The 27,761-nt window shown below is 37.6% G+C and overlaps 1 protein-coding gene across 2 annotated transcripts in view; it reads left to right on the top strand.

Moving 5' to 3' along the window:
* Positions 1-27,761, top strand: part of LOC110951822 (phospholipid-transporting ATPase ID-like) — a 68,055-nt gene that overhangs the window by 4,542 nt on the left and 35,752 nt on the right. For both annotated transcript variants that reach the window (XM_051951069.1, XM_051951071.1), the window contains exons 2-3: positions 17,804-17,891; positions 20,340-20,398. In XM_051951069.1, coding sequence (XP_051807029.1) covers positions 17,849-17,891; positions 20,340-20,398 — 102 coding nt within the window. In that variant the 5' untranslated portion in view covers positions 17,804-17,848. The remainder of the gene's footprint in view (positions 1-17,803; positions 17,892-20,339; positions 20,399-27,761) is intronic.

Below are 27,761 nucleotides of genomic sequence, written 5' to 3'. Positions count from 1 at the left end.
TATGAATTGATGTGCTTTAACCCTCCCGTTGTCCTCATTTACAGGCACCAAAAAATATTGTGTCTGAAAAAAATCCTAAAATGCAGCAAAAAATTACCCGAATTTCTAAAAATTTGCAAAACCTTCAAGAAGAAAATTCCAATAATTCCTTAAAAAATTCCCTTAAAAAATGTATTTAAAAAAACAAAACAAATTTGGCAAGAAAATTCATGTAAATCTTTTCAAAAAATGTATAAAAATCTTCCAAAAAATCTAAAGTGATTTCATATATATCAGTAAAACTTCTAATATTCTCTTAAGAACATTCACGTAAAAAACAACCAAAATCCAGCGAAATTCGCATTTTTATCATTTTTTTCTTTTTTTCACCAAAAAATGTTCAAATGTTGAAAATGTGGACATCAAAAGTTTAACTGTGAAAATACTTTTTTTCCCCACAATTTCAAACTTTAAAAGGGGTCAATTTTGACCCGCAGGACGACACGAGGGTTAAGTGCAGACTTTCAGCTTTAATTTTAGGGTGAATGGTGTAGGAACTAGAACACACTTTATATATGCCCTCCAAAAGTCACTGGACAACTGGCTGCTCAGCTGTTCCATGGCCAGATTTTTTTATTCCCTCATTATTTCATTAACAAGGAGCAGATGAAGGGTCTAGAGTTCATTTCAGGCGTGGTATTTGCAAATATTTCATTTTAAATTCCTTGTAGAGGTGTGCTGAGCCGAAATGCAGAAAATATTTGTGCCAGTGTCCAACTATTTATGGACCCGACTGTACACCGATCAGTCATTGTGACCACTGAATGGTGAAGTGAATAGTACTGATCATATTGGTACTATGTGGTGTTCTGATGGAAAACTTTTGATTTTGGCATCCATGTTGGTGAGACTCAGACACCCAACGGTAGTCCTGATGTTAAGCCTGAGCTGTCTGTGTAGAGCTGCTTGTTCGTGGTTGAATCACTCAAGAAGCCTGCTGATTCCAGGTGTGAACTGAACCATAGTGAGAAGCTGCGGCTGAGTAACTCATTAAGCCATTTACGGTTTGTCAGTGTTCATTGTGCTTTGTTCTCTCAGACATATTTGCAGAGTTCCTGCACAAGGATCTATTGAGAGACACTTTAGAGAATCTTTAAATACAACAGGCGTCTTTAATTCAATCATCAGGCTGATTAATTATTATTTTTACTAGTAAAATGTAACACTGTCATCATAGAGGCCAATTTATGGTTTCCCATGAGCGTTGCAGACTTTTAGAGCAGACAGTGGTCCTACATGTGGCTTTGTTTTCTTTGTGCACATGGTGTGTGGACACTTGCAGTGCAGAGTCTGAGAGGTCACTAGTTTTGGGTTAGTCCATGTGGACTTCAGTGCACTTAGACAAAAGGTAAGATGTATGTCAGACGTGAACATGGAAGTTAGTTTAAACACAAGACATTTGTGCTAAGATTGCAGCTGTAGTTTGTGCTATACTTTTGTATTTTGGCTCAATACAAATCCATGCTATGTCTGAAAGAGTAACCCAAACTGCATCACTGATTCCATTAATTCTGATACCAGTAAGCATTTTGACTTAAATGTGCAGTATGTGATTAAATCTGGCTGTTTATTGGCATTTTAATGTGCAAATGTTGCATATTATACCTTTTAGGATGACTGAAAAAGAGATAGACTCTGTGAAGTTGTGCTTGAGTTAAATGCTAATGGTGGTATGCTTACGTGGTGGCAGTGAAAGTGTTTTCATGCTAATGTTTTAACAGGAAATCATGTTTTTTATGCTCATTGTCTCGGTTTTAGTGTGACTCACGCTACAATTCGCAAAGCGGCAATTAACACAAAGTGTAGATGAGACAGTGCTGTTAGTTTTGCGGATATTTGATCATAAATGGTATCAGATAAAATCTAAATTGTCAAGAAAGTGGTGCACGACTGTGGCCAAAATGATTAACATGATTTTTTTGATCAGTAGTTAGATCACCATGATTTTTTTTGCTCTTTCACATTCAGATAAACTGAACCGTCTTTTCACTTTCATATTGTGCTACATTCACAGGGTAAATGAAATCTCTGACCAGCTGTTGATGCTCAATGAGAAGTCGGGGATCACAAAAGTCAGTAGAGTTCATCTTGTGGAGGCTGTGAATGTTTGTAACAAATTTCATGACGAATCCATCCAGTCATTGTTTAAATATTTCTGTCTGGAAATGAGCGACCGACATGTGGGAATTTACCGTAATGCTGATAGTAGAATGACTGATATCAAAACACATTTTGGGGAAATATTTTAGGCAAGTAGCTTGTTGCAGAATAAATGTGGTCTTGAATGGCTTTTCCATGAAAATTCACACTTTTATTCATGTGCTAACATAATTGCAGGCTTTTCTAATCATCAATTAGCCTTTCTACACCACTAGCTAACACAATGTAGCATTAGAACACAGGAGTGATGGTTGCTGGAAATGTTCCTCTGTACCTCTATGGGATGTTCCATTAAAAATCAGCTGTTTTCAGCTAGAATAGTAATTTACCACATTAACAATGTCTAGGCTGTATTTCTGATTCATTTAATGTTATATTTATTGGAAAAAGCTGCTTTTCTTTCAAAAAAAAGGACATTTCTAAGTGGCCGGCAGTGTATGTGTGTGTAACAGGGAGGAAAATCTGAGAAACCTGCATGTGGCGGATCAATCAGCGGCTGAACTGAATCTCTATCGGTTACCTCCAGCCTCGCGCAAATTAATTAGTTGTGCATCAAAACTCGTGTCGCAGCTCGACCGGTCGCTCATTGTTCGACACGCCGGAGCGTTTGAGCCTTTATGCAACGCCGAGGAGGTTATTAAGCTTAAAAGGTCAATCAAAATGTCAGTGTTTTATCGGGTAAGCTGAGAGGGGGAGCGGCTCTGTGGCCTGAGAGGTCAGGTGAATAATTCAGAGGTTGATTGTTCGGGTCTTTTGGTGCAGCGCTCCGAGCCCAGATGCTGTATTGTGTTCTTATGTCATAACTGCACCTCACTTTCCCTTTATTGCTTTGTTGAGGTCTGTCATCAGGCAGAGGGGGCCTTTTAAGGTCACTGCCTGATGTGTTGATGTAGAAAGATGCTCGATGCGTTCGAGTTTGCATCCGTTTCATCCGTACGAACATCGGAGTCACAAATCAGTTCAGTTTTAGAGGACTTTTGTGAAGGACGAAGACGGATTCTCTCACAGTGAATGTTGCTCATAGGAGTCGGTTTCTTTTCCTTTCAAACATGAGTCAGTGTTTTTTTTTTTTTTAGTGATGACTCGCTCTTTTATCTCAGACTCACTTGTTCACTCACCGTCTGAAGGTTGTTAATCAGTAGCTCAGGAAAAACCCACAAATAACCCGGTGTGCTTTTCTGTTTGTTCAGCCTAGTTGGTGGTGAGACGGAAGCCGATTTTGTGGTTTTTGTGAGTGACAGATACAAAGAAGAAGGAAATCTGATATGAAGGAATTAATAAACTAGAACGGAGACGTCATTCAGGCTGCACTGTGGCTGCCTGCTCTCTTTTTCCTTTGGTATAAATAATTGCTAAAAAAAAATGTCGCAAAATTTTTTTTTTTCAAGTGAGATCAGTTGCTTCCACTTGTTGTTATTGCTGCTGCTCTCCTTTTTCTATTCAACTTTACTTTTGACGTATAACTGTATAAAACTTGTGAGGGTATTTTGCCCGACTTGTTCACATGGAATCACGTTGACATTCCATAGAAGAACAGCAGACGCAACTGAAGGAGACAAACTGATCGATTTCAGCCAATGAGCTGATAATTTAAGCACTTCTTTTTCTATTTTATGAATTCAGTTACAATCACCCTTATTAATGAAGAAACCTGGTTATTAACAACAGGTTCTCTGCTATCACATGCTGTTAAAACCCCACATTTAACATATATCAGTTAGTAGTCTTTCTTGATTACCAATAATGAGCATTGGTATTGGCCCTAAAAAGCCCCATATTGGATGCTGTCTAGAATTTACCAAGAGAAAGGCGTAACGCAGGAATTTGAAGCTTCAATCCGCAATGAGAAAGTCGACCTTGACATTTTGTTCAGGTTTTAGTGTCCATAAATGATACAGTGAAACATCAGACAAAGACTTTAGATTTCTGCCCTTTAAAGTTCCAAAACCTGCGTCCTTGGAGATAAAACCTCTGGATACATTGAGTAGTACATTGAAGCAAAACTTTCAACACTATCCCTTTGATTAGAAATACCAGCTCCTCTCTGTTTCCTCTCATGAAAATACAGAATGTGTGAACGCCGGCTGTCACTGTCTGGTGGGTGAGGTGTTACTGAGTGTTGGCTTCCTTCTATCTCAAGATCTTAACATGTCATCAACTCGGACTCATTTACCGGCAGGTAACTGATAAATGAAAGAGCGTCATTATCTGAGAGAGAGTCTGCAGAAGTTTTCATACACTCTGCCAAAGAAAAAAAGAGGTGGTTTTGGATAACGGCTCCAAATGTACAGACCTGAACCGCATGCCAAAGGCCCAGACCTCAGGGCATGGAGGTGTTGGTTTCAGCAGAGCTGTGGTTGAAGTGTGTCCAGGTGAAATCCAGACGTTCTTCAGAGAGAAAGTTACACTCATTTCTGCCCTTATTATGACTTTTACTGAAAATCACCTGTTGCTGTTTTTCTACTTAATTACATTCTAAAGCTGGGAGTGCATTTTGAAAGACACAGAAGTAAAAGCTGAGTTACTTGTACCGAGTCCTGCCGGTATAATGTGGTAAATAAGTCTCATAGTAAGCTTTTAACATTCACTGAAGCTCCAGCAGTGCAGAATGAGTAGGTTTTGGACGCAAATGACAAACTATAGGTGCGAACACATGCGTCAGAGCAACTTTTTCTCCTGTTGCTGTACTGTGTTCGTAAACAATACCTCATTTAAATACAAAGTATCCCAAAAGGAGCACAAGTTGCTCATCTTGTGTCCTACTTTCTATCCACAATGGTGGCAGTGTGGTGTTTTATTGAATGCCATCAGACTGAAATGTGGTTTAATTTTTTCAACAAAAACGCTAGTTGTCCTCAGTGCATCAGTGTTGAATCTTGTCGTTACACAAATTACAGAAAAAATGTTGCGTTAATTTCAATTTACTCAGTAATGTGATCATTCATTGAGCATTTAAATCATTTCTAAACCATAAAAATGCCAAAAAATCTTCTGTCCATGTGCTGCAAATTAAAAAAAAAAAATGCTGGCTATCATTAGATTATCTCTGAGTTTTTAAATTTTGGACATTTTTGGATGTTTTTTGGAACCAGTGGCTACCCGATTTGTACAAAAAAAGTTAACAGATGGGTAGACAACAAAATTGTATCATTATAAATTTAAAGTAAAGGATGTAAATAAATAAATAAAGATGTCATAATTTCATATTTAAACTAGGCGGAGTAATAAAATGACTCCAGAATAAGAAACTGATAAAGGAATTTTTCGTTGCTGAGGGTTGGTACACATTTCTGATTCAAGATCAGATATTTCACGGACAAACTTTTGGCTCAGTTTGCTCCAAATTTCCTCTTGCTTTGTAACACCAAGCAGTGTGTTACTGCTGTTCAGGACACAAATGCTGTCCTTGAAGTCGAAGCACATTATCGCAGCTTCATGTGACGTCATTTCAACCCTAATGTGTGTTTGTGTTGTTGCTCTAAATTTGTCTGTTTTGGCTCACGGCCCCTTTTTAATGGCAAATGTTCCCTACTGACGTTGCTGTGAGAGGAAAATTAGTGAGAACTGGCTATCGGTACAACTTCCTGCAATTGTGGAGTTACTGTAACAGATTTCTAGACTGCAGTCAGACACGGCAAAATAACAGACGCCCCATTTTAAGTGTTTGCAAAAATCAACAGTCGCAGGTGCAGCTTTCACAAAAGAGGGAGGTCTGCATGTAGAGCCCTTTGATTGGACAGAAAGTAATCAACGGTGCACAGCTGGACTTTTTATTCTCTGCCGCTGTGAAATGCTTCCCCCCCATTCGTGTGGAGATGTTATTTGTACTGGCCGTCGATGTGCAACATTCAGCAACAATACAGGCTGTTGTGTGTAATCCACGGAGAGACGAGAACTGACGCAGTAACAGTGGAGATGAAATAAGTACTTCTTTGCTCCACAACTCACGGCTGTTCTTATTACGGCCTTGATTGATTGGATTTACAAAAAAAGGGGGGGAAAACAGTAAAAATTAATCATGAAATGTTTTATTTGTCACAATAATCCAAAATATTTTTAATTTCCTTCAATTAAAGAAAAGAAAAAGTTTGTCAAACTCGACAAACTGGTTGTCAAAATACCTGCAGATTCAAGTTCTAATGATCAGTTCATTGATTAATCCGTTGATCATTGCAGCTCTACTTCCACATAGAGTGAGCGGGTTTAAAAAGCACAATCTGCATGGGAGTTATTATTAGCGAGAAGCCTGATAAGACGAGCACTTTCTGATAGAGAAGCAGCAGAAAAAGTCGGCTAGTGCTTTTGGAAAGCCGAGTACTGGTGAAAATCCAAACTTCCAAGGTTCAAATAAACATTTCCAAATTCCTGACAGAATGCCTCATGAAAGTACTTCTGGAGTTTTCAGATGTTTTATAAAGGAGGCCGTTCACACAACTTTCTGTGGTTCCCTTAATCACGGATAGATTATTAAACCATCCATGTGAAAGGACTGTTTACATATGTTATGGGAAGGCAAAGAGATGCAAATAACCACAGAGGGACACCAAATCACTGCTAAGAGATGCTGAACAGACTTTGTAGAGACAGAAAAAGCTAAGAGATGGAAAATGGCTGCTAAGATATGGAGATTGACCAGAAACAGAGACCACAAAAAAGATGCAAAAATGACTACAATCACATGACAACTAGCTGCAAATGACCTCAAATCGATGTAAAACAATCACAGGTTAGCAAAATGACCACAAAAGAGTTTCACAAAATGATGGGAAATAACTGCAAAGATTAGGAAAATGACCACAAAAGTACACAAAAATGACCACAGAGATTCAAAGGTTGACTCCAAATAACAACAGGCAATGACTGAGAAAAGGTGTAAAATGACCACAGAGAGGTGAAAATCTTTACAGAGAGTTGGAAAATGACTGACAAGATATAAGAAATGACCATTAAGATGCAAACAATCACACAGAGAAACTTAACAGCCACAAAAATGCAAAAAAAATTCACCAAAATTGACTGAAGAGACACAAAATGACCGCAAATAGAAGTGAAGTAAAGCATATCGTGGAGAGGCAGAATGACAAGTTGACCATACAGAGATACAAATGACCACATAGAGATGAAAAACTTCTACAAAGAGATGGAAAATTACAACACAAGACACACAAAGGAACATAAAGGATGCAAACTTACAAAAAAATGACCGCAAGAGAGATTCCAAATGACAATACTGAGACTGAGAATGATGACAACTAAATGTAAAGCAAACAGAGAGGCGAAATGACCAGAAAAAGATGACAAATGACCATGCAGAGATGAAAGACTATCACAAAATGATGGGAAATAACTGCAAAGATAAGGAAAATGACCTGAAGGAGTGACTAAATGACCACTGGGATGGAAAATGACTGGGAAAAATGGGTAGAAAATGGCCGTAAAGATAAAGAATATGAACGCAAATGGACAAAAAAAAAAACACCACAAAGAGATAGAAATGGACCACAAGAGGCTGGAAAATGGCCAAAATAATATTCTTTAGTGTCTCACTCCTATGTACTGTAGGATGGATGAGGTTCTTTTCCATATCTCTGCGTTTTTTAGTTCACTCCCTCTCTATACCCTTAAAATTAGCCTTGGAAACCTTTGCTGTTTGCACTCTGTGGACACTAAGGCTTTATTATAGAAAGGTTTCTCATCTCAGAAAGTCTTCCTCCTCTTCTGCACCTCCCTTTCTCCTCCTCCGTGAAAACAAGCCTCATTTATCCACAGCTCTGTTTGCTGTTAGACTAAACATGGAGGAAACCTGCAGCAGCTGAGCTCACCGCCTTATCTTCTGCTGTAGGTCATCGTCTGATTGGCCGACCTGTGGAAAGTATTATGCCACAGCTCCTGTCTTTCCCCAGTTCGTTAAAGTAGCTCCAGTATAATTCAAACCCTCTGAGTGCGGGGCTCTTTTCTGTCTCTTTATTGGGGTGGTTTGTGTTTCAGTTCAAGGTGTCATTTTTGATAAGACGGTGGTTTGGATGTTTCTATGCAGGACTGCACCATGTTTCAAAGGAGATAGAACAGCGCTGCAGCAATAGTGATGCATTAAAGGACCAAATATGTTGTAATGTGCAGCTTCGCATATTTGAGCTCTGAATATAAGTGAAATATTGGTGTTTTGAGCTTCTACAGAGCTAAAATGCTTTTACATTCTAAATTCATGTTTAGGGGTCGACATGCAACTATCATTTGTTTTTTTATTTAGCTGATTTATGTATTTTTTTGTAGACGCTGGAGTAGTAGTAGGAGCCTGGAGGCAATTAGCTTCGCTTAGCATAAAGACTAGAAGAAAGAGTCAAATAACTGTTCAAGATTCAGGTTTCCCATTGCTTCCAGGTCTTTATGCTAAGCTAAGCTAACTTTTGTTTCTGCATAGACTTTAGAGTAATGTTGTCTGTCTCTCAAGCAGATAGTGAATTACCAAAGTGTGCAAAGCTGCCATTAATGTCAATAACTGATTCTTTAAGGAATATTATATTTTTAACTTGCAGTACCATTCAAAAGTTTGGGGTCACTTGGAAAAGTCCTTATTTTTGTGGGGAAAAAAGCATTTTTTCCCCCAATGAAGACAACATTAAATGAATCAGAATTACAGTCCAGACATTGTTAATGTGGTAAATAACCATTCCAGCTGGAAATGGCTGGTTTTTAATGGAATATCTGCATAGAGGAACATTTCCAGCAACCATCACTCCTGTGTTCTAATGCTACATTGTGTTAGCTAATGATGTTGAAAGGCTCATTGATTATTAGAAAACTCTTGTGCAATTATGTTAGCACATCATACAATTTGCTTTATTGTCATTATACAGTGTACAATGAAATTGCTATCACATAGTGATGGGGTAAGCTGCCATGCAAGGCGCTAACCACAGCTCATCAGGAGCAGTTAGGGGTTTGGCGTCTTGCTCAGGGACACCTCGACATGAGCTCTCCAGACCAAGGATTGAACCAGTGACCCTCCAGTTGCAAGACGGCCACTCTACCCATCAAGCCATGCCTCCCCAGTGTGAATTTTCAAGGAAAACGTGAGATTTCCAGGGTGACCCCAAACTTTTAAACGGTAGTGTGTGTTGGTTTGCTTGCATCTGATTATGGCATGTGTTATTTCCGTTAACTTTAGTACTCAGCCAGCCCCATGTCATCACACCTCCACCTCCGTGCTTCACTGTCAGGACTAGGCATCCACTGTGGTGTCAAACATGTTGGACAACGAGAAGTTTTCTTACGCTTACTTCAGCTAAATTCAACTAAATTTCCATAAAAGGTGTGATGTAATGATTTACTAAGTATGTTTGTGTCACAATATAAAATCCAATTTGGCATGACAAAAGATTTAGAAGTATCTATAATTTAAATGAGTGACTGGAGCTAAGTAGTACTTTGAAAACCGTTCTTTTGTTAAACCGCACACACACAAAAGAGTTCCTCAGTCTTTGATGCACACACACATTATAAATGCGCACGCACAAAGAGGAAAAGGGTTCCTTCTTTCACCTGCAAACAAGTGGTACGTTCTGATAGTGAAGCAGTGTTCAGCTGAGAAACCAGAGATCACTGATCGGACAAGAAGCTCATTCATGTGTTCGACCTCCGACCTGTTCAGCCAGTCGCAGGTGACTCTGGCACTCAGATCCCGTTACTCACCTTTGTTTGTCTGGAATAACGTTAATGACAGGGGTTTGTCGCTGCGCTTTAAAGAGCAAACGGCCTCAGAGAAAGTAGCAGTGTTTAGTGAGTACCAGGAGCAAAGGTTTCCCAGCAGAACGTTGGACTGTAGTGAGATGATCGGTAGCGTTCACTCCACCTGTGAGTGGTTTTAATGCTGAGGCTAATGGTTTAAACCTGTGTTCATGTGAAGACGCTGTGCCAGTTAGTGGTGAGAAAAGATAAAAATAAAAACAGGCAGAGAAGTAGGACATCCTTGACTTTCACTGGTGAAGGTGGCTTCATTCAAACCGCACCGTGTTCTGATTCTGATTTGTCTGTTTTTTCCAGTGTGGGTAAAGCAGCCAAATGTGAAACTGTTTGCACCTGTTGACCTATTTAACACCCTGAGTATAATATCTGGATAAAGTTGTGGTGTAGTTTCATTCCAATGTGTGGTTTACATAGTTTAATTAGCATAGAGACTGGATGTTACCTGAGATTTTACAAGATTTTGAAGATTTTGCTCATTTTATTCTATTTGCTACAAAATCTACATTTCTCATCATAGCTAACCATTTTGCAATCTATGGTACCTTGTAGTCACAATTTGAATCTATATTTTCCTCTATTCAGCAACCAGGCAGGCTTTTAATCATACTTTTCTGCACCTTAAATGATTTACTTGAAGGAAACGCAACAGTGAGTGTTTATGCAGTTTGAGGCTCAGTTCAGTTCAGTTCAGTTCAAAATTTATTTCAAACCTGCACACAGCTCTTTTAACAACAGACATAAAAATATATCTTGGTTTGAAAAGGGGATGGATGAAGCAAAAGCTTTTAAATTTCCAACCCCCCAATTTCTCATGTAATTTCATGAGTTTCACTAGTTGATTTCCAAAACCAAACTGACATAAATTATTGAGTTTTCAAGTTTAGCTGTCATTGTAATGGAAAAAAAAAAGATGTAAAAAGGCGGTTTAATCAGCTAACCTGCATGTACTGATGGGTATGCAACGTGATAATGCAGTTAGCAAAATGGCGGCTACTTTGTGTTCACATTCAAGAAGAAATATTAAACGTGATTTACGTAAAAATCTAATTTTTTGGAGAGCTGCAGGGATATACAATACATGCAATATACAACTTTTGCACATTGTTTTGTGCAACTCCTCGTTTCCTCTGTATCTCTGCGGTGGGGGTGTGAAAAGTGACCAAAAGAACCACAGCAGCTGTATTAACTGGAAATGAACAGATCACAATAAACCAGAACTGCAGTTTAGCTAGCTTTAAACACACACAAACACACGCATTTACTAGTTTTAATTTGACATCGGATGACAAAATACATTACAGCAACAGTAATCATATAAGGTAACACAAAAACAAGCAAAAACAAAGATATCAACTCAAAGTCTGATGAAAAAAGTAATTTAATGTACTAATATACATCATAAGTGTTCATTATTAACCTTGCAGTATGATAGCTGGATCAGTATATAATTGCGGGACTTTTTGTATCATAGTTGACATTTTTGCTGTTTTCAGGCCTAAAATCAACATGGCTGCCTGTAACCAAACACCACATGGCATTTTTAGAGAAAGATTCTTCTAAAATATTATATATACAGTTGAGTAAAATTAATAAAAAGAACACAATGAAAACAATTTTTGAACAAGCTCATTTTATTATTGTTTAGCTAATTAGAAGGTGGTTGCTATTAAACTAGGACGGTTATTTAGTTGACATTTTAGTGATATCCAGGCATTTTTTATTAACAAGTGATTGTTTAAACAATAAAAAGTATTATTATGATCATAATGAGCATAACAAACATTAGGTTTTTTTACTTTTAATAAAAATGTATGCAAGATATCTTTCATGAACATTAAAAGTCCCTCAGTGTATATAGACCCAGCTGATATCCCTGACTCCACTAAATTCAGATAGGATTCCAAAATCTTATCGCATTGATCCGTTTTTGAATGTGAAATACATTTAAGATATTCTAGTAACAGAAGACATCATACAGGCTTTTGTTTCTTAGGCTAACATGTCTGCTTGGAAGGTCATAGATGAGAGAAACAGTTCTAAATCCTTTCTCTTTTTTTTTCCAATTTTAGATAAAACATGAGCAGAAACACTGAGTCAAAGTACCAAGTTTGGGCTTACATTTAAAATAGATCGAAAAAATAACTGAAAAGTCTACGGTTCGGGGACGTTTAAGTAGCTTTTCAGGGCTGAACAGGTTGAAATTGTTCAACAGTTCTTTAAAGTACAGCTATGATTGTAGAAAAGTTTCAAATTGAGCACAGATTTGTGCAGGCGAACTTTTTTCTTTAGATTTCTCAGGGGGTTTGTAGCGGGACCCACTTAACTGTATATAATGTACTGTAAGTGCTGTATTATTTTACTTCTCACTGAATATTTACATGATTTGAAATATTTTTACTTCATTAAGGCATTTGAATACATTTGTGGCCTCTGCTTTGTAATGTTTTGGATGACAGTGGTGTTCTAAGCTACTATGTCAACAGATAATACATTTAAGCATGATGAATTGTTGGTTGTTTGTTAAAGAATCAAATATGATTGTTACAACCCCGGCTCGTTTAGTGGGTAAAGGGTGGCAACATAAAAAGGTCAGGTATTAAATCGGCGTTTTAAGATGTTTATTTACAATAAAAAAAAGAAAAAAAAGATGATTATCTTTTAAATTCTCCTGGTTATACTCTGGTGTAAGCAGTCTACTAGTGCAGGAGGTACTATATGCAGTAAACAAAGACTTCTGCAATAGTTTGAGAGCCCGTATTAAACTTCCAAACATCTTTGTGACTAACTCTGTGGCAGCAGTGTTGTGTCTGTGGTGTGTCAGCAGCGTAGTAAAGCCTGGAAAGTCCGACTTTCTGCCAAAACCAAGAGTCTGAAACGGAGAAGTGCCTCCCCAACATTCAACAGTCCTCTCAGTCTGACATTCAGAGTTAAAGCAGCGTAAAATCTTCACCTCGAATTGAAATGTCACTTTTTTCCTCTTTCCCCGGCCAGCGACGCCCCTCAGCACCGGGTCACATGACTCGTTTGTCCGAGGAATAAACTGAGTTGTTAATTTAGTGGAATGATTGCCGGACTGTTTGTTTTCCAGTTGTTATGGTGGGAACTTTGTGTTTATGTGAATCCAGCCTCTCCGTGTAGCAGCGTAAATGTTTGCACATGTTAACTACGGCACAACAGGAGGAAACAAAATGCAACTTTCTGTGACACATTTACAAGTTGTCAAGTCTTAGAATCTTCAGTTTCAATTAGATGCTCTTCTGTCATCTGGTTTCATTTAATGGAAGAACAACTGAAACCAGTTTCATTCACCGAGATAAGAGTTTAATTTGTTGTTCCTCTAAATGAAACCTCTTCTCTTGTCTCAGTGAAAAGGACCCTGATAAGTTTGAATCCTAATCTGTAATTGATTGTGAAGCGAGAAAGCGAAGTTGACCTGTGTTCTTTAGGAAAGCCAACTTTCATTCAGTGTTTGTTGTGTTTTCATTGAGCTCCATGCCACAAGGTTAAAATTAAACCAAGTTTAATTGTTTAGTATCACCTTCAGAACTTAAAATCCTGAGTTTAGATGACTTCTTAGCTCATCAAATTACCCTATTTAGACCTAGTTGTGTGCATTTTCAAGCATGTATTTTGCGGAAATCCTTTCTTTTTTATGTCAGAGGAGTGAGACGGTCTTTTTTTCTGATTAAAACTGAAACTGCAAATCTTAATGACGCTCTTCACCACCTTCTTATGTAAATTAAAAGAGAAATATTGAGGGGAAAAAAGGGTTGTGGGTTTGTTCTGACTTTTAGTTTCTTCTCTGGTCCTTAATTAAACCGCTAACAACTCACATTTATGGTTAAACATTTAAATTATTTGTTCCATTAAAAGATTTTTACCTGAAATGTAGCTCTATACTTTGGTTTCCTCTAGAACGTGCAGATCTACAAAGTCTCGAGCACACCAGCTCACCTCCAACTCTTCTCAAACACTAAATCTTCACGTCTACGCAGTGACAAGTTGTAATATTGCAGTAATTCAGCCAAACTGAAGACTGATTCTGCAGAATAGTCGAACGTTTGCAGGTCGTTTTTGGGTGACCTGAGCCTCTTTCAGGACTGTTTTTAGGAGGAGGAAATAGTACCTACTGCAGGTATAGAACGATTCATTGCAATCCTGACAAACTACAGTGCAAGTTTAAACATTCATTTCTGAAATACGAAGAGCATGACAACAACAAGAGCCAATCTTCTGCTGTCTTCTCTGCTCAAACATCGCTATCAGCAATGCAAAATCTGCCATGCAGCTGAACAAAGGCTCCATTGTTGGGTTTCCTTCATGTTTATAGAACTGGAGCTTCATCCAGTAACTACTATATGTCTGTTTTGGAGTAGTCAGATTTAACATTGTGGTTGAAAATGAAGTAGTGAAAGCAGAAGGGCTGAAGGGGACGATTATGGGGCTGTTTTTGCAAAAGTTTGCACCTACCTACAGATCCTGCAGCAGAAAACTGCCTAATGATGTGGAAAACCCGACCCGGCGAGTTTTCAGGGGTAGTTAGTGAGGTTTGTTATGTATGAAAGTCTGAATCTGTGTTTTGTATCAACAGAACAATGCAATTTTAACATGGAAATCCCTTAGTCTGGCTTCTAGTATGCAAAAATACCATATAGAAATGTTAAAAGTTGGCTTGAACTTGGCTTTCACTTGGACAGTACAACAAAAGCAGACATGAGGGACAAAAATAGAGTCAATAAATGATAAAATAAATCAAAATGAAAGGAATTCAAGATCTAGGTTTGAGTCACATCAACTTAAAGTACAGAAACCTGATCATTTAAACAGTATGTTGCAGAAATAAATGTCTAAATCTAAAAAAAAATCACAGTTAAATTGCTCGTCTTAAACTTTTACTTTCAAGTTTGCTGAAATCGAAATCTCAAATTTTCACTTTTTCTTTTTTCCTAGTGTAAACACACGGTCTGCCCCATGTGTAATGTTGTATTTTGTGTGTGTGTGTGTTTTTCCAGGACTTTGGCATTCCTTTTAAAACACACACATTCTTCATCAAATTCATGTGGTTGTTATTTATAGCTCCAACACTGACGTCACCTTGGCAACCAACACTAAAGGGCGGGATTTCCAAAAACCACTGCTTCATGTTGGACACACACACGCACACGCAGACACACACACACGCTTGTTTCCTCACTTATGACCACATCTACACTCATAAAGTTGTTTTTCCACTGTTTTGTTCATTTTCTGTTTTTTTTTTTCTGTACAGTTTTACTATTGCTGGACACATTTTCGTTTAGTTTAATGATAATGAAGTCATAGCATAACATAATGCAGCACGCAATGATGTTTTCGTGAGGTTTAGCTGTAAATAAAAACCACATTAATGTTGAGGCAATTGTCATTGTCATGATTTGATGCATTAAAACACAAAGCGAACAACTTTTAAGTACATTTCTCCATAATTTATCCTCAAGGCGATGCTGTTAAAGGGAGAGACAGGAGGGAAGGGGTTTAAGGGAAATGTGGTGTTAATTATGAGAGGCACCAGCGCTAACATTAACACTGCAGCGAGAAAAGATGATAATCTAACATAAGAACTAACATCTGCTGCTTCTAGAGATGCAGTTGCAAAATTTTCTGTGTGCGCGGATGTAATTTTTACCAGAACTTATCAGGCATTGAACCTTTAAGATCTGTTGACATGTTCACAGTTGTTCAGCTGTTAGCAGACAGAAAACATACAGTTCTCAGTTCTTTCAGAGGGTCTGAGTAACGTGACAGGAGGAATCCAGGCCAAAAACACCATAAAGCTATTACTGCTGATGTTCTGTTTTATTTTTATTTGGTGGTATTTAACCTAGAAGTCTTGCACACAAGTTTCTCCGCCTGAAACATGCAGCCCAGGAGTGTTTTTAAGAGTATATGTTGTACCACATGATTCATTATTTGCGGAATCTGCAACTTTATTAATACGACAGTTTTTACAATCCTTTGGAAGAAGAACAACGATGCAAAAAATTCAAATAAACCGTCAATCTAGTAAGTAAATAAATACAAATTTAAAAGAACAAAATCATTGAAGCACATGCGTCTGTCAAAAAAACAACGATGAATTTTGATTATTTCGTAGATTTAGTGTGGAATATACATTTTCTTCGCAAGTGTGTGAAAACATATATATGCATACATAAAATATATATTTGTTGCTGTTTATTTTTCTCAAAATCTCAATAATAATTATATTACTTTTCAAGCGTGAGAATTTAAAATTTAACAACGTACACCACCAGCCAAAAGTTTGGACACGCCTTCTCCTTCAGTTGTTTTTATTTAATTATTTTGTTTAATGTAGATTAATACTGAAGCCATCAAAACTATAAAAAAGATGCATATGAAATTATGTTGTAAACAAAAAAGTGTTAATCTTCAGTATTAATCTACAATGTAGAACATAATACAAACAAATTAAAACTACTGAATGAATAGGTGTGTCCAAACCTGACTGGTAGTGTATTGCTTCTACACGGAAAACAAGGCAAAAACAAAAAGACAAATATATTGTTTGTTTTTTTGTATTTGCTTAGTTTCTCAATATGAAAGCAAGCAGCTTAACTTTACAAGATATTTTTCATGTTATTATGTCATGTTTGCTTCCAAACTAATTAGTTTTACTCCAAATCAACCCATCTTCTTCACATTTAAGTCAGGTAATGTGTTAACTTGCACAGTTTTTGCAGCGAGATTCAGAATTTTCTCATTCCTGATTGGTCATCTCATCTTACCACTTTTCAGTGTCGGCTGAGACCTGGAGGCCCGTCATGGCTCTTGGCTCAGTCAGGGCTCCTGGGTATCTTTGTAGGTTTTCATTCATCCAGGTCATGGTTATCCAAAGTAGTTTAAATCAATCCACTGGACTTTAAGAAAGTTCCTTGAAGACATTTCACCTCTCATCCAAGAGGCTTCTTCAGTTCTGGTGGTGGTTGGTGTTGCCTCAGCTTTTAAACCTCTGTGAGGTGTGTCCAGGGCTATTATTCCAACGACCAATACCAAAACTCATCTGACTACTCAACGATGGTCGTTGTATCGGTGGGGGTCGTTGAAATGCACAGATGTCACTGAGCCCTCGTGTGCTAATGGTGGTCATTAGCATGAGTCTGCTGAGTAGTTCTTTTGGGGAGTTTTGAAAGGACCTGATTGTAAATTGGCAAAAGATGATGTCGCAGACCACCACCCCTGTTCAGAGATGGCTTCTCGACTTTGACATGGATGGCTTCTTTCACTCCTCTCTCAAACCGTCTGTCCTCCCTGTCCAAAATCTTAACATTGGGTAGCAGAAGGACATCATGTCTGTCCTGAGAGGGGAGCCTCCCTCTGAGTCAGTCTGCCCTACATGGGAAAAACATTAAGGGGCTGATGGCCTGATGTAAACCTGCTGTAAGAGCTTTGGGAAGGACGGGGGGAAGTGAGGGCAGAGCTGCTTGTCTTAAATACCAGCAGAGAGATACAAAGCTCAAAGCTGGGTCTATGGTTGTTTATTCACCTTAAACACCTTTGAAATCTATCATTTAGATGCCTCCACCTCTTCTGTTTGGTGTTTTCCAGTCAGAAATAAAAAAAAAAAGGTTTAAAGAGCTGTACGATGGGAAACGATGACCTCATAGAACACTTTACGGAAAATCCACTAATGACAGCTGGCAGGGATTCTCACCTCACCCGTAATGACATTTAAACTGTGAGTTTCCTGGAGAAAGGAGATGTTTGACTTGAACAGAGTGAGTTTATTTCACTGTAATGGAGATGTACATATGTATCCTTCACTGAGCCACGCTGTGATGTTTTCTCTCCCTCCTCACAGATCAGTATGATGGGCAGATAGCAGAGGGAGGACGAGGAAAAGAAGATGTCGTTCTTCGGCCTGAACTGTTTCAGGAAGGAAGAGAGAGGTAAGACTTGACAGATTCAGTTTAATAAAAATCAGCAGATAAAGCACTTAGCATCTGTAGTTTAACATTTCTGGAGTATAATGAAGACATTTGTAGATGTCCTGAAGCTTTAGACTTTCTCTGAAGATTTCCAACTTGTTTTAGCATCCCTTTAAGTCATTAAATTCCATCATTTATAGAGGTATTTAGTGTTTTAAATAACAATTCTATGACAATTGGTGTTTACTTTTGCAGAAAAAGATCGTGTAATACAAATAGAAGCTTCAGAACCGCAGCTGAAGGGACCTTGTGTCAACATTGTTTTATGATATTAAGTGGGGATTTACTCATCAAACTAACATTTAGGCTGCAGGAAAGACGCAGTTCAAACTGATTTTGCCAAAAAATCCTGAATTTCGCAACTTTAATATGTTCTGTTTTCTACTGCCAGAAAACCTCAGAAAAAATGTGTCAACTTCAAAAGATAGAAGCTTTATATAGCTGTATATTTCTATTTTTTTAGTATCTTTATGGTTCATGCATAAAATTAGACAATTATTCATGTATAGTTCATACATGAAGGTAAATCCTCTCTTCATTACCATCATGACAAAATCATGAACTTTAACTCAAAGATGAGAAAAAAACAATGTTGTTGATGCCACCTGCCATATAAAAACTACAGAAAATCAAACCTTTTTGTATTTATGTGTGTTTTCTTTGTCTAATTATTGGTATTTGTGCCAATTCATACAATAGTAAATGAAAACTGAATTAAGTTCTGCATAAATGTTGCATCTGTGGTTTCTGATGACAAAAAAAGGTCAAAAAAGGGTGAGCCCAACCAAAAGTCATGATGACGTTTGCACAACAAGACTGTTGCAATGTTAGTAGCTTATTTGAGTTAGCTGCAAAACAGAAGCTACAGAGCGCTGGAAAAAAGTAATTTAATCAGCCGTGGATGATGGAGAAAAGTAATCTCCAAAATGGAAAAACTTCAAAGATTCTGATACGTTTCTCAAACTTTTATTACCAGCTGCTTTCTGAAGCTGCGGTTTAACCGTACATGAATCATATCTCTGGATCATCTATCGTCAGATTCAGTAGGAATGATGCAGATTCCTTCTTGGTTGTGGAATATCAGAGCAGCTTTTAACTTCTGTGGAGTAGCTAAAGTGTTTTGTAGACTTTGCAGTTCTTTGCACTGCTGCTACAAGCTATCCGGTCCTTGTACAAGAACGTGTTTCCAGTGGATGTTGGACTCCACCAGATTTGCCCTTTGTCTCTAAGTCTTTTTGTGATATTTATTAGTTAAATTTCAAGGTGTAGTTGAGTAGCGACCAATTTCGGAACCTTCTGAGTTGTGTCTCATTTTTTGTTTTTTATTTTTTGCTGATGATGTGGTTTAGTTGACTTCATTGGACCACTACTGAGGAGATTTGGAACCAAGTGTGAAGCAACTAGGATATTAGGGTCCGTACCTCCATGGAAAGGTCATGGTTCTCTGCTGGAAACTGGTGGATTGTTCCCTTTGGGTTGGGGGTGAATTACGGACTCAAGTGAAGGAGTTCAAGTCTGAAGATCTCAGGATCTCGTTCATAATTGATGAGAGAGTGATGGACAGATGGATTGTACCAGACCATTGTGGTGAAGAAAGACCTGAGGTGGAACGTCTACATTGAACTCATGTTCCAACCTGCTGTGGGTAGTGACAGAAAGAATGAGATGGTGGATGCAAGTTGCCAAAATGAATTTCCTTTGTAGGGTGGTGTTTGCAGAGGAGCTCCATACGTAGTTCATTTTATAGTGGTTTGCAGATAGGAAGTAGGGAATGAGTGGATGATTTCGGAGAAGCTAAATGCTAACGTATGCATCCCAACATTCTCACAGTGGTGATGCTAACATGCTAATGTCTAGCGGGCGTCGATTTCTCCAACTTTTTATGATTTCACACATTTTTATGAATCAAAATAAACATCAATAGTTTTTTCTTCTACAAATTACCAACTAATAATTAAGAATCTTGTACAAAGTCACATATACCGGGCTTTGCAAAAGTTCTGTTACACTTGTTGAGACATTCACGAAAATGAACACAAAGATTTTTTGGTGCAATAAGATAAAACTTTTGGGTGGTCACATTTCTGATTAATATTATCATTAACACATATATTGAAATATTTGGAAAATAAAAAATTATCTTATTGCACCAAAAAATCTTTGTGTTCATTTTGCTTGCATTTTGCAAGTGTAACAGAACTTTTGCAAAGCCCGGTACTGTCTAATATGGTCCGATTATGTGGTGTTTTCTGACAAGAGACTAAACCCTTCCACTGCTGGGGTTAAAAGTTTGATTCCTATTGTTCATCTGTGCTGGATAAAGCTTGCTTTATTATATATAAAGACTGATAATATCAGTTGGTGTATGTAAAATAATAACAATAATTCCTTCCTGTCTTTTCAAATCAGAGCTGGAAAGGAAACTCCGAGCCAATGACCGAGAATACAACCTCTCCTTTAAGTATGCGGTGAGTATTGTACAGTGGATGTATGTGTGTGAGTGGGTTGTTCATGGATGTGAGGCTTCTATTGTCCTCCATAAACGTGACTTCTGAAACTGAGGCGGTGGCGTCCAGCGGCTGAAGCCCAGTTGCCTTTTTAGACAAAACACTTCAGTGCACACACTTTTTGTTCGCACAGATATTTACAGCAGAGAAGTCTCCCTCGGGGTGTGTCTTTATTCATGTGTCTGGCTGTTATCAGGAAACTGGATGTCAGCCAAAGTCAAAGAGCTGAAGTTGCTGCTGTGTAAAATGCTTCAGATTCAACTTTGTGTTGCTGCTCTCAAGGACAGAAGTGTGTATCCGTCAATTTTATGTTTTAGAAAGCAAAATAAAGCCATAGATAGTTTGTTTTAGCATCACAACCGTACATTGTGTTGCTTAGCGTTAGAATAAAGAAAGCGTTCAGCTTGCAATGACCAAAGGAGCTGAGCAGACATCTGATAAGAAGAGCTACTTGTGAAGGCAGTTAAGGAGGATGGTAGCCTAGCCGTGCTAGACCCATGTTCTGAAGGCACAAGGGTCTAGGGCCGCTCGACAGGGAGGGAGGCGGGCTAAATGGTTGTCTTTCAAATCACTCTGCAGCAATTGGGTAGGTATACAACCAATCAGCGCAGTGAATAGGCTGACGGAGTTCCTAGAGCGCCGGCGGATTGTGGCTAAGTCCCATTAGCTTCCCAACCAGCGGAGCCAACTGGTATATTAAGGATTTGCCATATCCCGTCGGCATAAGTCCAAATACATCTTTCTTCTCAATGAAACACTTCAGTGCCGTCCTTTGTTTATCTGTCAAGTTGAATTTTAGCTTCAAATCTTTAAGGGCTGTGGCCAAAGGCGAGTCGAAAGATAACTGTTTATTGTGCACCGGTTGTTTCTGTCAGAATCGTCACGCCTCTGTCGTCACTTAGTTACGCCCGCCTTCTGACTCTACACTTCATGGTGATTGGTCCGGCCAGTTTTAGGAGAATCTAACCTTGAGCCTTATGGAGGGTAACTAGACCCACCCTGGCAGAGAATTAAATTCGTTGCCATGGGTTGTCTCGCGCGGCTAGGCTAGGAGGGTGGCATTTTTTAACAATGTATATAAGAAAAGTGTCCTGTCCTTAGATGTGTATATTTTACTATTTTACCATTTCTTACAATCTTAATTATCTTGTACTTGCACCTTTCGTGACTTTTTGCACCCCTCTGTTTGTTCCTAAGACCTCTGTAACGGTAAATTTCTCCTTTGTGAGATCAATAAAGTCTATCTTATCTTATCTTATTCAGAAAGGGAAAGAAACAGACTCCCCAAACTACCCAGGAAAAATTAAATGTTAAGAAGTAAATGAAAGTGGCAACCAAAAGGACATATGATTCCTTTGAAATGTACATTTATGTGAACCCTTACATGCATACGTGGGTCAAAAATGACCCAGTGAGGTCATTTTCTTGCAAAATCTTTGTCATGAAAAGTTTTTATCATTTCATATTTCAGTGTTTTCTCAAAAGCATGTTTTTGATATCATTCTATTTAAATTTTTATGTTACCTTTTATACTTTTAAAGAAATTGTAATATTTGTATTACTAGCCCAAGCTCTTTATCACTGATAACATCATACAAGAGGTGATGCACAAACTTGGAGGGACGGAGAGCAGCAACAGCTTGAGAAAAACAGTAGAAAAATGTCAACAAAGTGGAGGTTGACATTCGTCTATTGCTGCTCAGTGTAATATTCTTCTTTTTCAATTATCAAAATGTTAAAAATCTGTTCTAAAGTGAAAATAAACATATTTCAAACATGAAATCATTCTTGTGTGGACAAAAATATAATACAAATAAATAGTACTAATGATTATTATTAACAAAAATGACAAAAAGTGTCATAAAAACACATAGATTCTTATACGGGTCATTTTTGACCCACTTATGGAAGAGTGTAGGGTCCAATCACTCGTTCATCTGAGAGTTAAAAAAAGTTTCACTTTTCAAAACCGATGTTGCTTTAACCCTCTGAACCCCACAACCTGCTGGCTTGTTGGAAAGGCATGTTTTATTAAAAATAATAATAATAATTTTACAAAAATAACCAATATTACGACATTTATCAGTCCAAGAAACTGAAAAAAATGTAGAGAATGATCTAATTTTCAACTTTCTGACAGTCCATCAACTATCATGTAGACGTATGGTTCAGTCAGGAAAATTAACCCAAGCTTTCTACTGTTTTCTATGTGTTTTATTCAAAATTCACCAAAAATGTACAGTTAACACCAGATTCTATAAAAAAACAAGCACTCCTAAGCACAACCGATTAGCCATTAGTGACACATCTGCGACCCATAATTACAAGACAAAAATTCAGACAAAACAAGAGAAGTTGAGAGGAAAATAGAACACACTTGATCAGAAAACTCAATGCAGCTTGGATCAAAAACGATATACAGAGGAGCCAGTGGTTGGAAGATGCATTCAGAATGGTGAAACATCTTTCTAGAAGGTGTAGACTAGTCCGTACAGGTTGTAAAAATGTAAATAGTTAAATGCTTATTGCATGTACAGCCTCCATTTTTACCCCTCAGTGTGACCTCTGTTGGCCGTTGAAAAAATGTTCTACATATCAAGTCCAGTTTTTAAAATTATGACATTATAAATTTGTTACCCTGAGCAAAATATGTATTTTAGTTATTTCTCCTTCTAGCTGTGGTTTCCATAGAGGTTCAGGACTTTATATTGCAGTGGAAAAATGAGCCCAAGGTGAACAGCAGAAACTTTGTGTTTATACAAAGCAAAATGGTATGGAAATGATAAACCAAATGACAGGAAAATAAAATATCTTTTTTTTTTTTTATCATCCCTTATTAATCCCATGAGGGGAGATTGTGATTTTAGCAGGGTCAACCATGGTGCAGCACCCCTGGAGCAGGAAGGGTTAAGGCTCAGGGGCCCAACCAGTGGCCGCATTGGGGTTTGAACCACTGACCTTCTGATTACTAGTCCAGAGACTTAACCGTTGCACCACCACCACCCCATCCACCACTACCAATAAAATCAATACAGCATGGTTTAAAATTGATAAAGTTGTTCGCAAGTTGGTAGAAGCTGCATTGTGCGTGGTGAAACATCTCCCTAGAGTTTGCAGAGTTGTGTTGAAAACTCCTAGTTTGTAGAAGATGTAGAAGTTTAATGGGTAAACTGTCTTTGGTAAGTAGAGTCACAGATTTTCCAGTTGTGGTAACACCTGTGGGCACAGTTTTGTACATGTTGATTCCAGAGTATTTCCTGTTTTTGCAGAATGAAAAAACAAAGAATTTTCACGTTCAACAACTTTTGAGTTCTCTCTCCTTCTCGCCATGGTTTTGTTGTTTCCATAGAGTTGCAGTAAAAAAACATGAGGAAAAAAGTGACCAGAGCAAAAAAAAGTCTGTGAAAAGTGCTTAGATTTAAAGTAAATGAAGAAAAACTCCAAACAGAGCAGAGCCAAAGGGCAGACCAACAAATTAGGTGTCAAACCATAAAACCAGGAGAAAATTGTATGAATAAATGTATCCACAGACACTTCAGTGTGCATACATCCACCACTGTAAGCCCTCGTTTAAGGACACACATGTTTACTGCAACTTTCTAAGAATCTGAGCACCAGAAAATCTCGAGGTAGTCCACAATGGACAATGGAAAAAAGTTTATTTTTGGTTTGATGCAGCTCCAGGGGGATAAAACGGCAAACACTCATTTCCTCTACTCATGCATTTCGACATTTCTAGGCAGAGCTGCGTCTTCAGTCTGTGGGTGGTGATGTTGTTAGCGAAGAGATCCAGCGATAACGGGACATGAGAGCCGCAGTCCGGCTGGCCAGCAGAGCTTTCAGTCGTGTGATAAGATCCACCTGGTTCACAGCAAAGCGCCCAATTATGCTCTGAGACATCTGCAGAGAGCTCAGGAGGATTCTTAGCAGTCACCAGAAAATCCCTGAGCAAAGCTCGAAACCAGAGATATTAACAACTGCGGTCATTTCTGTAAATATATCATCCAAAATGCGCTCTGCTTCAGATACCCTCATCAAATTAGAGTAAACGGATACATCCAGAGAGAGTTTTTAGCTTTAATAGCTTCTCCTCAGATTTCTACAAAGTGTAAATAACTTCCAAGAAAATATGTAAACTATTCCAGTGAGACTTTCAACTGTTATCTGTCCATGAGACACAAGAAAAAACATTTAATCACAACATAAATGTGCATGAACTAAAAATAGAGCACATTAAGTATTTAAAAATGAGATCTTTATTTTCATTATTTCCTTTTCCTAGCTACATCAGTGAGATTTGACTAAATATTCACAGCTTTTCTCTGTATAACTCAACAAACAGCCTCCAAAATGACATGAAAATAAATAATTACAGACTAAACAAGGCATTTTAGCTGGAGTATATCAAAAATATTCTTGTAAGACGTCAGATATTTTGCGCTTGGTGGCCTTTTCAGATGAAAATGTGCTAACTAAATTAGAGAAAACTGAAATAAATGCAGTGCAAAAATAATGTAAGATGCCATTTTATACACTTCTTGTATTTTTTGTGTTACAAGTTTTGTCTGAATAGCAGCAAATGTCACCTACACTTCATCTAAAGTCTGTTATTTTTTCACCTTGTGTTTAATTTTGCTAATTTGCTTTCACTTTAACACATTACAAGTAAAATATTTGGCCTGTTTTGTGGGTTTTCGCTGCAGCGGAGCGGCTTCTTTCTTGTCTGCTGCTGTGTAGATTAAATTGCACTAACTCACAATCCATTCATTCATATTGAGGCTGTATCAGCTGTCCTGCGCTGTATCTGCCATCTGTCTGTCTGCACCCAAACATCACAAGCACAATATTTTGGTCTTTCATTATCCAAAGGGCCAGAAACTCGGGCAAATATTTATTCGTGCTGTGACTGTGATTACCGTCCATTTGTGTGCATTATCAGCCCGGATACAGAGTCAGATTTCCATGGAACAAGTCATGAGAGTTTTATGGATTCACATGAATGTGGAGTTTCAGACTTTATTTATCCACTGGTTTGCTTTGTATGTAGTTTGCATTCAGCATTGTTGTATTTGTTTGTCATGTTGATCTTGCAGCTCTGCTAACTTCATACTAAAAAATGCAAGAATTCCTCCAGAATTTTCCTCGAAAAAATCTTCAAGTTTTGAGAGAGAAGACAGAAAATGAATAACATGCAGTAAAAGCATATAAATATATGGATGAAGTGATAAGAATGAAAAATTCCAGTATGAGGACAATTAAATGAACAGGATAGTGAAGGTAAAGCATCTTTGCTAGATAGAAAAAAAACAGAAGAGCTGTAAAAGCAAAACAGAAAACGACTGAAATTGAGAAACTGCTCAATACAAAAACGGCAGGAAGATGAAAAGAAACTAAGAGTGAACATGACTGGGGCAGCTTTAAGGAGAAGTGAAGCAAAGGAAAAGGGAGAGACTTGGGTTTTGATGTGAAATCGCCAACAGTAGGAGAGGATTTAATGTGGAATAGGAGATTTTTTTTTGGAACTTTGGCGCAAAAAGCTCTGTTGTGTTTGTTTTTAAGGTAAGTTGGGGACTTCACATGCTGGTAATGTATCATGGAGCTAAACTATTATAGGCTTTTCAAAAAAAATGGTATAATTTTAAGCTTGGTTCTTTATTTAATTGGTTGAAAATAAGCCTGAACTGCAGTGATGTGTTGTCTTTTCTTTCTTTCTGCAGTCTGCTAAGGTCAGACCGTGTCAACCTCATATGCAGGGAGTTACAGTAGTTCAGCTTCAAGTTAATAAAAGCATGAATAACAGGTTCCAGGTCCACGTGAGATCAATCGGCTTCAGTTTGGCGATGGGTCTGAGCTGATAAAAGCTGCCCTTCACAACGCTGCTGACCTCTTGATTCAAACTGAAAAAGGAGACCAGAAACACGCCAAGATTTTTGACTGCAAACCAAAAAAAAACTCAACAAAAATTAGCTTCCATCTGGTTTTTTCAGCAGCACTTTCTCCAGATCTAAGCTTGGAAACATCGTATTTCATCAAACTCACTTTATCTTACACGTGTCATTCAGAAATGTGTAAAGAATAAATAAAACATTTGCACTAGAGCTCCTTGACGCAACTGTAAAGTCATTAGTAACTCAGCAATGTGACAAAAACTCAGAGGCTTTTCATAAGAACTCTAGGTTGATGTTTCCAAAGAACAAATATAAGGCAAGAATGGAAACAAATCAGAGAGATAGGGAGGAAAACTAAATATATTTAAGCAGTTAAACCAATAAAATATGGTTTAAAATTGGTACATGGAACAGCAAGATGTCAACAAGTTGGTAGACGATACGTTCTGCATGGTGGAACATCTTCATAGTTTGCAGACTGCTTATTAAAACTCCTAGTTTGTAGAAGATGTAGAAATATAAGCTATTTATGGTATGTAGAGTCAAAATTCCCCAAATTCCTTAAGTTTCTCTGAAAAGTTTTATTTAAAAAATAAAAGCAGAAATAAATATTTGAAATATAAAAAAATGAGAATTGTAAATATTTTCCAAAATTGAATAAAAATATTCCAAAAAAATCCTAAAAATATCTAAAGTGATTCCAGATACATGAGTAAAAGTTCTAATATTTTCTGTAAGAACATTCGGATTTTGCTGGATTTTGGTTGATTTTTTTTTCTCAATGTTCTTAAAGAAACATTGTTTTTTATACATTTGTTTTTTTTCCCCACCAAAATAGGTTCAAAAATTTCCCAAAAATATTGAAAATATGGAAATTTTCACTGTGAAAATATTTTTTTCCCACATTTTCACACTTTAAGACGTGTCAGTTTGACCCGCAGGACGACAGGAGGGTTAAGAAAAGCAAGAGAGCACAGCTATAAATGAAGACATGAAATATATACAATAAAAATAAGAAAGAAATACATACCACAATACTAAAAACACTAAATTTGAGAATATATACACAAATGAATTGCCATTGGGTTTATTGCACATGATAGTTTGCTAACTGTCATTAAGTGAGTGTGCACTTTGAAATGACATAAAGCCATTAAAACACCAAAAAGAGATCTCTCACCAATGAGATTTTATTGTGATCTTTTTTTTAAATACTTTATTTATTTTCAAATATACAGAACAAACCCGAACAGATACCCCTTTCTTCCCACCCCTCTCCCACAAAGCAGGTTAGGAAAAGAAAAAACAGACAAACAAGAAGATAAAAGAGAAAAACAACAATAATAACCAAAAAAAAACAAAACAAACAAAAAAAACATTAGTACTCAGACACATTTTTGTGGACATCTATAACTGTAATCACATTTTAAAATAAT

This window comes from Acanthochromis polyacanthus, chromosome 7, assembly GCF_021347895.1.
Source record: "Acanthochromis polyacanthus isolate Apoly-LR-REF ecotype Palm Island chromosome 7, KAUST_Apoly_ChrSc, whole genome shotgun sequence".
NCBI lineage: Eukaryota > Metazoa > Chordata > Actinopteri > Pomacentridae > Acanthochromis > Acanthochromis polyacanthus.
The sequence above is the reverse complement of the archived record's forward strand: the minus strand, read 5'-3'. Positions and strand labels throughout refer to the sequence as shown.